Here is an 11,735-nt window from a genome sequence, read left to right as displayed (position 1 = left end):
ATAAACATTGGCCCCTATTTTGACCTTGTATGCCACCAACATTGCAATCACCATCAAAATAACATGCATATATTTGAACATGCAACATCATTAATAACATCATTAATAACATCATCGTAATAACATCATCAACATTAAAATCATAACCACATCATTATAACAACCAACATAACAACATCACCAATATCAACACCTCAACATATGCATATTCATAACATACAATCATGTTATTTCATTTATATCATCAATACCTCATCAAATCTATACTACAACTCATGAATCAATCATACAAACCATTACAAACATCACTATAGTAGGAACATGATTGTTATTCACGTAATTCACCAAACACTACCATGATGTAGCTCTAAGCATTAGCTCTATAACGCTTCAAACGGGGTGTCATTTGGATGTATGGATAAAAAATTATGGCCAAAATTGTCGGATAACGCAACAAGGGTAAAACCGTTTTTTTCAAAAAATCAAGAAGTGCAATCGATTGCACTGGGATTGCAATCCAACCTGCTTAATTTCTGCTAAAGCCAAAATTTCATTTTTGAGGCCATACAATCAATTGCACTGGGAGTGCAATCGATTGCACTGAGTCCAAAGTGCAAAAATTTCAGTTTTCAAGTTACGATCCTCTCTACCTTCCCAATCATTCATACTCCAACCCAGCCCAATTTCATCAATCAAAATTCAACAATTTCACATTCTAACATGAATAACATATCAAATAATCACCAATTAACACAATTCCATCAATCTCATCATGAATTAATCAATTATATTCATACCCTAAAACACCAATTTCAACATAATTCATCATACATTCATAGATTTAAGGCAAAACAACAACAAGGCAACAAAAGACAATTATCACATAAATTCATTCTTCATAGTCATCATCAAACAATGGAGAAATAAAAACCTATTGGAGGTTAAGAGAAACCACTCTGCCCATTCATGGTTATGGCACTCATAGATGAACAATCCCCATAGCAAGCAATGAAATCTCTTCCTTGAAACTCTTCTTCTCCTATCTCTTGACTATTTCCTCTTGTCAATTCTCCAAAAAATTTCACGCACTGCCACTCTCAGGTTCTCCAATTCCTTTATTTTATTCCAAACCATAATTCCTTCTAATTACGTTATTCCTTTCCTATCCTCCATATTTTTCTTAATTCCAACCTTGCCATCAATTTCTCTACACATCTTATTTTCCTAATATTTTTATTATTCTAATATATTTACTTAAGTAAATTAAATAAACTTTTATTATTTAACTATCAAAATAATTCTAATAAGTTTTAATTTATTCTAACTAACTTCTACACCAATTTATTATTTAGCTACCACAACCCATCAATCCAATAAAATACAAAAAATTATAATTAATTCATAATTAAATCGATTAAAATAAACTATTTGAAAATGGGGTGTTATAACTCTCTCCCACTTTAGAAATTTTTGCCTTTGCAAATCACCTGAGAAAAACAAAGTCGGATAGGACTCTTGTATCTGTTCTTCACACTCCCAAACTATGCTCCCACCAACTGGTCATCCCCACATATTAAAATGGTCGACACATTGTTTGATGACACATCATGAAGACACATGGTCCCGCTCGTGGAACTCAAGTGTCTTCCTCCTCTTGTCATGATAACTTTTATGATGACTCTACGATGCTTTCATCTTATCTTGGATCATCTTGATATTTTCAACCCTCTGCTCAATAATCTCAGGTCCGACGACACCACTCTCGCCAAACTCATACCAACACAAAGAAGTTCTACACCTTATACCATACAATGCTTCATACGGTGCCATTCAAATACTAGAATAAAAACTGTTGTTGTAGGTAAACTCAATCAATGACAATTTGTTATCCTAAGCACCTTCTTGTTCTAGCACACAAGCCTTCAGTAGTTATTCCAAAGACTGGATGGTCCTCTCTATTTAACCGTCTGTCTGCGGATGATAAGCGGAACTCAGCCTCAACTTAGTACCTAGAGCAGCTTGTAAACTCTCTAAAAACCTCGATTTAAATCTCAAATCCCTATCTGGCACAATACTTGAAGGGATACCATGTAGTTTCACATTCTCATCGATATACAATTCAGCCAGCTTTTATAAAGGATAATTGTTCCTTATCGGTATAAAATGGGCTAATTTGGTCAACCTATCCACAATCACCCAAATTGAATCGCATACCTTTGAACTCTTCAGCAAACATGTAACAAAGTCCATGCAAATGCTATCATATTTCCACTCTGGAATATTCAATGGTTGCACCAGACCCAACGGCTTCTGATGTTCGGTCTTTCACTTCTGGAAAGTCAAACAAGCATACATAAATTCAGCAACATCTTTCTTCATTCATGGCCACCAAAACATATTCTTCAAGTCTTGATACATTTTGGGCGCACATGGGTGGAAACTAATCTTACCACGGTGTCCTTCATCAAGAATTCTCTTCTTAAGTTCGGGCACATATGGAACATAAACTCCATCTCTGAATCTCATCACACTATTTTCGTCAATGCTGAAGTCACCATCTTTGCCTCGATTGATTAACGCTAACCGGTCAATCAATCCCAAGTCGATCTCTTATCCTTCTCTGATCTCATCAAGGATATCATTGGTCAATTTCAACTTACCTAAATTCACATTGATAGGAGTCTCTTCATATACTAAACTCATATCTCTGAATTGTTCAATCAATTCTAACTCTTGAACCATAAGCATCGACATGTACAATTAAGACTTCCTACTCAATGCATCAGCTATGACATTAGCCTTACCAGGAGGGTAACTCAAGCTAAAATCATAATCCTGTAGGAATTCAAGCCACCTTCTCTGCCTCATGTTCAATTCCTTCTGATCGAATAGGTACTTTAAGCTTTTGTGATCACTGAAAAACTCAAATCTGGAACCAAAAAGATAAAGTATCCAAAATTTCAAAACAAAAACCACAGTTGCTAACTCCAAATTATGCGTTGGATAATTCCTCTCATGAACTTTTAACTGTGGAGAAGCATAAGCCACAACCTGACCCTTTTGCATCAGCACACCACCTAAACCCATATTTGATGCATCACAATACACCACAAAGGACTCACTGGGACTCGGCAAAATTAACATTGGTTCAGTTGTCAATTTCTTCTTGAGTTCTCGAAAACTTTCCTCACATTTCACATCCCAAATATAAGCTTGACCATTTTGAGTCAACTAAGTCAAAGGAAATGCTAATTTTGAAAAACACCTTTGATAAACCTCTGGTAATAACTAGCCAATCCCAGAAAACTTTTAATCTTTGTAACAGACTTTGGAGTCTCCCACTGCAACATAACATCAACTTTTGACAGGTCAACTGCAATCCCACCACTAGAAATCACATGGTTGAGAAAACCCACTACCTTCAACCAGAACTCACACTTAGATGACTTTACATACAAATTCTTTTCTCACAATACTTCCTACACAACTCATCGATAAACACAACCACAAACTTGTCTAAGTACGAATGGAAAATCTTATTCATATACTCCATGAATACTCTAGACGTATTTGACACTCCAAACGACATTATAGTATACTCGTAATGACCATACCTCGTTCTGAATACGGTCTTCGGAACATCGTATTGTTTCACTCGAAAATGATGATAACCAGAACTCAAATCTATATTGCTGAGCACACAAGCACCCACAAATTGATCCATCAGATCATCAATTCTCGGAATAGGGTACATGTTCTTGATAATAACTTTATTCAGTTTCCTATAATCAACACAGAACCTCATACTGTCGTCTTTCTTCTTAACTAGCAACACTGGTGCATCCCATGGAGAAACACTTGGACGAACAAACTTATTTTCTAACAGCTTTTCTAGTTGTTTCTTTTGCTCACTCAGCTCTGAAGTAGATATCCTATAAGGAGCCATTGACACCGAGCTCGTACCTGGTACTAGGTCGATGGCAATTTCCACCTCACACTCTGGCGGCAAATCACAGATATCTTCAAGAAAAACATCATGAAATTACACATCACTGGCATAACACTAGACGCCACATCGTTCTCCACTCTCAGAGTCAAACTAATATAGTCAAACACCAATTTAAACTTCAATAATAATCATTTGATATTAATAATAATGGTCAATGTTTTGTTGAAAGATCAACATATTCTTTTGAGTGGGGGTCTTAAAATCCATTCTCGTGAACAAATAAGAGGGATAAAATATTGTAAAATGCATAAGACATTTGGACACCATACAAAGGCATGCATTTGGCTCATGTATAAAAAACATGGATGTGTTTGATGACAATAATAAAATTCTGCTTGGCAAAATATTTTTTTTAGCTTATAGCTTATAAGTTCATATGACAATAAAATATCTCTTTTGTAATAGTCTATTTGTCACGAGTTTATAGCTTATTTTATTAACTTATATCTTATTTTCCAAACACCGTTTCAAATAACATTTTAACTTATAGCTTATAGCTTATCATTTTTTTCTTCTATTTTTTCCTTATTCTTTTAACTAAAACTCACTACTATAATTTATAATTTATTTTAATTTAAAATAAAATAATTTTATATTGGATGTCTTTTATGTAATTTTAATTATCAACTAATTGAATGACTAATTTTACCAAACACTTTCATTAGTTTATCAACTATAAGCTATAAACTATCAATCATCAGTCACCAGCTATCAATCATAAGCTATAAGTTAGCTTATCAGTCAATGCTATTATATCTAGATATCTTTTATTTCTAGAAATATGATTTACTCATGAATTTGTTATTTTTTTAATCTCATGCAATAAGCTGAGAATCTTACATTCCCATGAGAATAAGAGGTGTTGGTAGCCTAGTGGTGAATTCTTGAGTCTTGAATCTTTAGAGTGTGTTCCTCTTCCTTTCAAAGTCTCATGTTTTAATCTTATTACCATAACCTCTCACTCTAAATTATTTTAAAAAAATCTCTAATATTAATGTTCCACAATAATATTTCATAAATTAATAATTTAATCCTTTAAATAAACAATATAAAAAAATACATGAATATTAAAAAAAAAAACATAAATACGACATATATCTATTATTGAACAAATAGAATTGAAGTTGTTTAATGAACTAAAATGAACACACACAAAAAATTGAAGTTGTTTAGTATATTGATGAACTAAAATGAACCCAAAAAATTTGAAGTTGTTTAGTAAATTGAGTTCAATCATTCAACAAAAATCCATCTCTATCTAACCATTAGTATATCATTGCAAGCAATAACCATGATGAAATAAAAAAAGGGATCCATCTTTTTTTTTTTTTAAACTGAGAATATTATAAAAAAAAAAAAAAAGAAGAGGATCACAAGATACACAAGGGGGGGACCGAACCAAGACCCCTTATAAACAAAGCCTAAGCCTAGGGGTACCCTCCATGTCTAAGAGGTAATCCTTAATTAAGATAGAGTGCACATAATTATACCAATTATAACTACTATTAGAAAGACCTAAGTTGGCAAGAAAATCAGCACAAAAATTGGCCTCCCTATAAACATGGGATATCATGAAGTCAATATTGCGAGTGTACGCAACACAAAAAAGCCAACGAGATCTAATTTTCCAGGGAACCAACGAAGAGTCAGAGAAAGCTTTAACCACCGAACTACAATCTGTTTCCATCCAAAGTTTTTTCCAACCCAAGACTCTAGCCTTATCAATAGCTAAAATTGCCGCCATCAATTCTGCAAAAAAAGCTGAGCCTTCACCCAAAAAATCCGAAAAACTACCAACATGACACGCATTCTCATCACGAAAAATCCCACCACACGCAGATAAGGAAGGATTACCTCTAGCCAAACCGTCCACATTAATTTTTATCCAACCTTTTGGAGGAGGGTGCCAAATAACATCCATCAATATCGAAGGCCTGCTAGGAATGATGCCAATATTAAAAGCTTTAAGAATTCTGAAGCTCTCAATAGAGTTATTCGAGCAACAACCAGAATTATCACCGGCAAGCTTAGCCCTGGAAACAATCGATCCAATGCAAAACTTCCAATGCAGAGATTTTCCATCAAAACGCATAGTGTTCCTAGCCCTCCAAACTTGGTAAAACAGGCTGCAAATACAAGATAAAACCACCACACGGGCTTGGGGAGACCAGGGACAGGACAACAAATTCAAGCAATCAGTGATACTGCAAATTGAGCCAGCATAATTAAGTTTATCAATCAACCAGTGCCAAAGCTCTAAGGAAAACTTGCAGTTGAAAAATATGTGATCCGTAGTTTCAACATTTTCTTTGCATAAGGAGCACATAGAGGTGTAAGAGAATCCTCTAATAGACATGTTTTCATCAGTCGGTAAACGATTATGCATAACTCTCCACACAAGCAAGGAATGGGAGGGAGGGACCCTCTTATCCCACGGGAAGGAGTCATACGGCCAAGGACTACTGCATCTCAGCTTATGACAGAAATCGTAGGCAACTTTCATAGATAACCCACCACAATCAGTCCCTTTCCATATCACAAAATCCTCCATATCAGTTCTGGGCAAGGATAAATTAGAGACTAAAGGCATAAGAGTAGGATAAGCAGTTTGCACATTCAAAGGGATGCACCAAGAACCATTCACGAGCCAGTCCTTGACCATAACAGATAGCTGATTGTGAAACATTTCAGGTATTTTGTAAACAGAAGCCAGGGGTTCATCCAGCCAAAGATCTAGCCAAAAGTTAATCTTAGAACCATCTCCTAAAATCCATTTAGAGTTTTCCATCACATGCTTATGACTATCTTTAATGCTGGACCAGATTGAAGATTTAATATGGTAAGATATGAAGTTGTTACCTCTCTTAACCCTAGAAGCTAACAGAGAGGACCAACATTGCTTTCCTTCCACAAAATTCCAACAAAGAAGGAGGTTGGAGGCAGAATTGATGTCGGCTAAAGATCTCAGGCCAAGCCCTCCCTCTTTAACTCTGTTACAGCAGTGCTTCCATGCCACAGTCACAAGCTTTTTCTTTTCCATATCACCGCTCCAGATAAAATTCCGCATCCAGGAAGTGATTTTCTTTATGAGAGACCCAGGCCAATTGTAAATTGCTATGCTATGAAGAACCATGCTTTGAATAACTGCCTTTACCAGCTGCAATCTCCCAGCAATAGAGAGGAGACTGGATTTCCAACTGGCTAGCTTTAACTTAATCCTGTCCACAACAAACAAAAAGTAAGTAGGTTTTGCTCTCCCTATGAAAATAGGAGCTCCAAGGTACAAAAAAGGAGGGAAAGCCATTTTAAAACCAATCAAGTCGGCCAAAAATTTAAATCTAGTTTGAGTCATTCCCCCTGCATAAATAAGAGATTTGGAGGTGTTACAAATTTGGCCCGAGCAACTAGCATAATCATTGAGTAACTTGGCAATAGCAGTAATAGATTTAATATCTCCACGACAAAAGATCATAATATCATCAGCATAAAGAGTGTGGGAGGGGACAAAGGCAGTTTTGGTGGCTTTTATGAGGTTTATAAGATTGTTCTCCACAAGATTAGAGATACCCCTACTCAACACCTCCTCAGCCAAGCAGAATAGGAGAGGAGACAAGGGGTCCCCTTGTCTAACTCCATTAGAACATTGGAAATAACCAGCCTGTTTCCCATTGAATCCTATGGAGAGCATAGCAGAGTGTAATAAAGTTCTAATCCAGCTACAGAATTTGCTGCAAAAACCAAAGCATTTAAGAGTTTTGAGAAGAAAGTCCCAACTCAAAGTATCAAAGGCCTTAGAGATGTCAATTTTCAAGGCCACATTACCACTAAAGCTCTTGTTATTCAAAATATTGATAGCTTCTGAAGTGAGGCAAATACAGTCTTTTATGTTCCTACCAATAACAAAGCCTTTTTGCTCTTTGGATATCAGGGAGGGAAGAATAGCTGCAAGCCTGTCAGCTATGATTTTAGAGATAATTTTCTGCTTAAAGTTGGCCAGAGCTATAGGCCTGTAATGATTGAGAGAGTTAGGTTCGTTGGTTTTAGGGATCAGGATAATAGTATTAGCATTGTAGTTTGGAAGAATCCAATCCTGCAGAAAAAATTGAGTGACAGCCCCGATAACATCATTCTTAACAATGTGCCAAAAATGTTGGAAGAAGAAAGCCCCAAAACCGTCAGGGCCCGGGGCTGAATCAGTCTTAAGACTCTTAACCGCATTATAAATCTCATCAGCACTAGGGGTAATAGTGAGCAAGGTATTGGTGTTCTCATTAACAAGACTAGGAATGACTCTATGAATGAGGCCATTATCCTGTAACTGAGCATTTTGATTAAACAGATTGGAAAAGTGATTGACAAGGTGGTTCTCAATAATGTTATGATCAGTGGTAACCGAATCATCAACAATCAAGGAGGAGATCAAATTATTCTTCCTTTTAATTTTGGCATACGTATGGAAGAACTTCGTATTTCTGTCTCCATCAATATGCCAATTCAGATTCGCTTTTTCCTTCCAGAAGGCCTCTTCCATACAGAGGGCCTTTTCCAGCTCATGCTGAGCCTTGACTTCATCAATTTGCAGCCTCTCTGAATAGCCAGAAATGCTGATATTCTGCTGAATATCGTTTAAGGAGTTTTCAGCATTACGAACCTTAATCTTAACATCACCAAAAGAAACTTTGTTCCACTCTTTTAACTTACACTTAAGGATCCTAAGCTTCTTATCAAGCACATACATGGGACAACCATAGACCTTAGTGTTCCAAACCTCCTTGATGACTTTCTCACAATCATTACTTAAAGTCCACATCCTAAGAAACTTAAATTGGGATTTGTAACTAATGTTGTCCCACTTACAGGTGAAGAAAATGGGATAATGGTCAGATTTTACCCTAGTTAGAGTATGACAGACAATAGTATTACAAGTGTCCATCATGTCCAAGTTACAAATGACTCTATCGAGTCTTTTCTCAGTGAGGTGCCTCCCCTTTCTACCATTACTCCATGTGAACATATTTCCAACCGTAGGAAGATGGATTAGATGGTTAGAATCCGACCATTGGAAGAACTCATGCATAGGAGTGTTAGAGGGAGTATGATTCCCTTTGTACTCGTCGGCACTAATAATAGCGTTGAAGTCTCCTAAAAAGGTCCAAGGAGTCTTAGAGTTGATTATCAGATTATTAAGATTATTCCACAAAATTCTCCTAGCAGTGTAACAAGTAGACGCATAAACAGCAGAGATGTTAACAACTTTACTATTAATACTAACAGAAAAAGTAACATGTTGATCGTCAACAGCAAGAATGGTAGGGTTTAGATTAGACTTACAAAAACACCAAAGGTTGGGCAGAAGGCCTTCCCTTTTATTAAAAGCAAAAACTTTAAGATCAAACCTGGACATCCAGTTCTGAGGAAAATTGCAAAAATCCATCCACGGCTCCGCAATGAACACGAAATCCGGATGGTTACTTTGAATCAGTCTCTTTAAAGCCAGCCTAGAAGAGCTATTAGCAATGCCCCTTATGTTCCAGAAGAGGCACTTCATCATAAGGTAAGATGTTTAGAACCGGACTTATGTCGGGTATTTGTTGTTGTTGTCTTCGTTGTTGTCTTCTTGTTTCTTCTTTTCTTGCTAGTAACAAGCTGAAAGTCTTTATGCTGGAAAAGATCGACGCCAGGGTCCTCAGAGTCAGCCATGTTTTTCCAGGAGTCATCAAGAAATTTTGTAACCTGCTTCTTGTAATTTTCATCTAATTGTGTCTCAGGAACAAAATCAACCAATTGAGTATTATCCACATACTCACTATCTGATGATTCCTCGACACTAAGGGGTTTTGCAATATTATGCAAATTAGATACAGGGATTAGGATGGCAGCATCATTCTCAATATAAGGATCTTCCACCCTATCCTGAGACCTGTCAGTTTCCATGTCCTTTGGTTCTTTCCGAGTATTATCCTCAATGACTATTAAATCATCATGATTTGGCATAGTCTCCTTTTCCTTATCAACTTCAATCGGTTGAGAATTAGAGTTGCCTTTAGAACAATCCCCCTCAACGAGTTTTCTCCCAGTGGGTATGTATGCGGATTTATCCTTCTTCAAGGCAGGTTCATAGCCCTTTCCCCCTGTTGCTTGTTCCTTTCTTTTACAGTTGGATATTGAATGTCCAATACAGTTACAGAAAGAGCAGAACTCTGGGATTTTCTCATATTCTATATCCACAAAGAAAGCAAAACCTACTCTTTCCACCAGAATCTTGTAGCTGAGTTCTTTAGTTAGGTCCAAATCAACCAATATTCGAACAAAATGTCCAAACGGTCTTTCAAACGCAGATTTGTTAGATGCTGAGTCTATACAGATGGGGGTACCAATGCTACTTGCAATAGCGAATAGAATACGAGGTCTCCAATACTCCTGAGAAAGACCATGTATTCGTATCCAGACCTGCGCTGAAGTTTGCTTCAGTGTAGATGGAACAAAATCCTTCGTCCAAGGAAACAATTTAAGAATACCGTTAGGGATCGACCAAGCATTCACAGATCTAACACGTTGCACGTCTTCCAGCGAAGAAAAGGCGAATTCAAAAAAACCTTTACCTAAAGAAGTCACCCCCCATTTTCCAATAGATGGCCATAACTCTAGCAGCTTGTTTTTAAGATTCACAACTGTGAGCGGTTGTGAACCTTTTGACCAGACAACACGGCCATGAAGATGATGCTTGCAGGCATCAACTCCTAACGCATATTCTTCCTCTGGGATCGTGATAGCCAGCCTATCTCCCTTCAGGCACGGAATGGGCAGTTGACTTAAAGGAATATCACAGACATTATTGGATACCACTGAAGCGAAGGATTTGATCTTCACCTGGTTAGCAATATTGTTTTGAATCTTGACCTGTTCTGAGTTTCCATCGATAGCGATGTTAGTTTCAGGAAAGAGCATGGAGACATCCATGAAGGGAAGAAAAAGATGGCAAGAGAAAGGGAGGGGAAGGGTTGAGAGAAAGAAGAGAAAAAAGCTTAGAGGGGCAGGGAGGCAGCGGCGAGAGAAACTAGCCGTTATCGGTGGAAGTTTTCATGTTTTCCAGAAATAAAGGGATCCATCTCTATCCAACTATTAGTATATTATTGCAAACAATTACCATGATGAAATAAAAAAGGGACCAGTTGCAAATTTGTAATGAATATATATCGGGAAAGAAATGAAATGGCTCAGAGTAACCGTAGCGTTTGGTTCAGACTGTTGGGCCAAAAATTGCACCACAGTATGCACTCATCATCCTGTTTCCCACCAAGACGAACTATATAATGTTACATTGTGTTGTGCATACGGTTCATTAGCATCATTGTACGTATTAACCTTTGTATTAATACAATTCAAATACTAGTATAAAAGTAGAAACTACACGACAGAAACAGAACAGAAAACCTCCTCCTAGCCTAAGAAAGCAACACATTTCACCTATAATTTGCTGCAAAATTTTATTCAATTTTATGCTCTCTCTATTCATTTATCTCTCATCTCATCTCATTATTTTACAATAACAATTAATAATCCATTTATGTAGACTCTATACAACTCTACTCTACACCACTTCACTTTCCCATCTCCCTTGGTTTCGTAACCAAAAAAAAAAAAAAATCAAATTTGAATCACATAGTGAACTCAATCCTACACCAACAAACAAAATAGCATCGGTTCCTCAACTACATATTCAAAC

At 36.7% G+C, this 11,735-nt stretch overlaps 1 protein-coding gene across 1 annotated transcript; it reads right to left on the bottom strand.

Annotated features, from left to right (window-relative positions):
* Positions 1-2,760: 2,760 nt before the first annotated feature.
* Positions 2,761-9,557, bottom strand: LOC131615239 (uncharacterized). The gene is made up of 5 exons (XM_058886711.1): positions 5,447-9,557; positions 3,506-4,020; positions 3,266-3,419; positions 2,974-3,212; positions 2,761-2,835 (listed from the first exon to the last, which is right to left on the bottom strand). Exons 1-5 carry the CDS (start codon positions 9,555-9,557, stop codon positions 2,761-2,763), a joined length of 5,094 nt encoding a protein of 1,697 aa, XP_058742694.1.
* Between the last annotated feature and the right edge of the window lie 2,178 nt (positions 9,558-11,735).

Source organism: Vicia villosa, linkage group LG6 (genome assembly GCF_029867415.1).
Source record: "Vicia villosa cultivar HV-30 ecotype Madison, WI linkage group LG6, Vvil1.0, whole genome shotgun sequence".
NCBI classification, from domain to species: Eukaryota; Viridiplantae; Streptophyta; class Magnoliopsida; order Fabales; family Fabaceae; genus Vicia; species Vicia villosa.
This window is presented reverse-complemented; position numbering and strand designations above follow the sequence as displayed.

Excerpts from the sequence above, each read along its gene's own strand:
- LOC131615239 (XM_058886711.1), bottom strand. The coding sequence starts at position 9,557 with ATGAAGTGCCTCTTCTGGAACATAAGGGGCATTGCTAATAGCTCTTCT. Across the intron at positions 3,420-3,505 it reads CGTACTTAGACAAGTTTGTG|GTAGTGGGTTTTCTCAACCA; the intron begins GTTGTGTTTATC and ends TTCTGGTTGAAG. Across the intron at positions 2,836-2,973 it reads ATTTGGAGTTAGCAACTGTG|GATTATGATTTTAGCTTGAG; the intron begins GTTTTTGTTTTG and ends GAATTCCTACAG.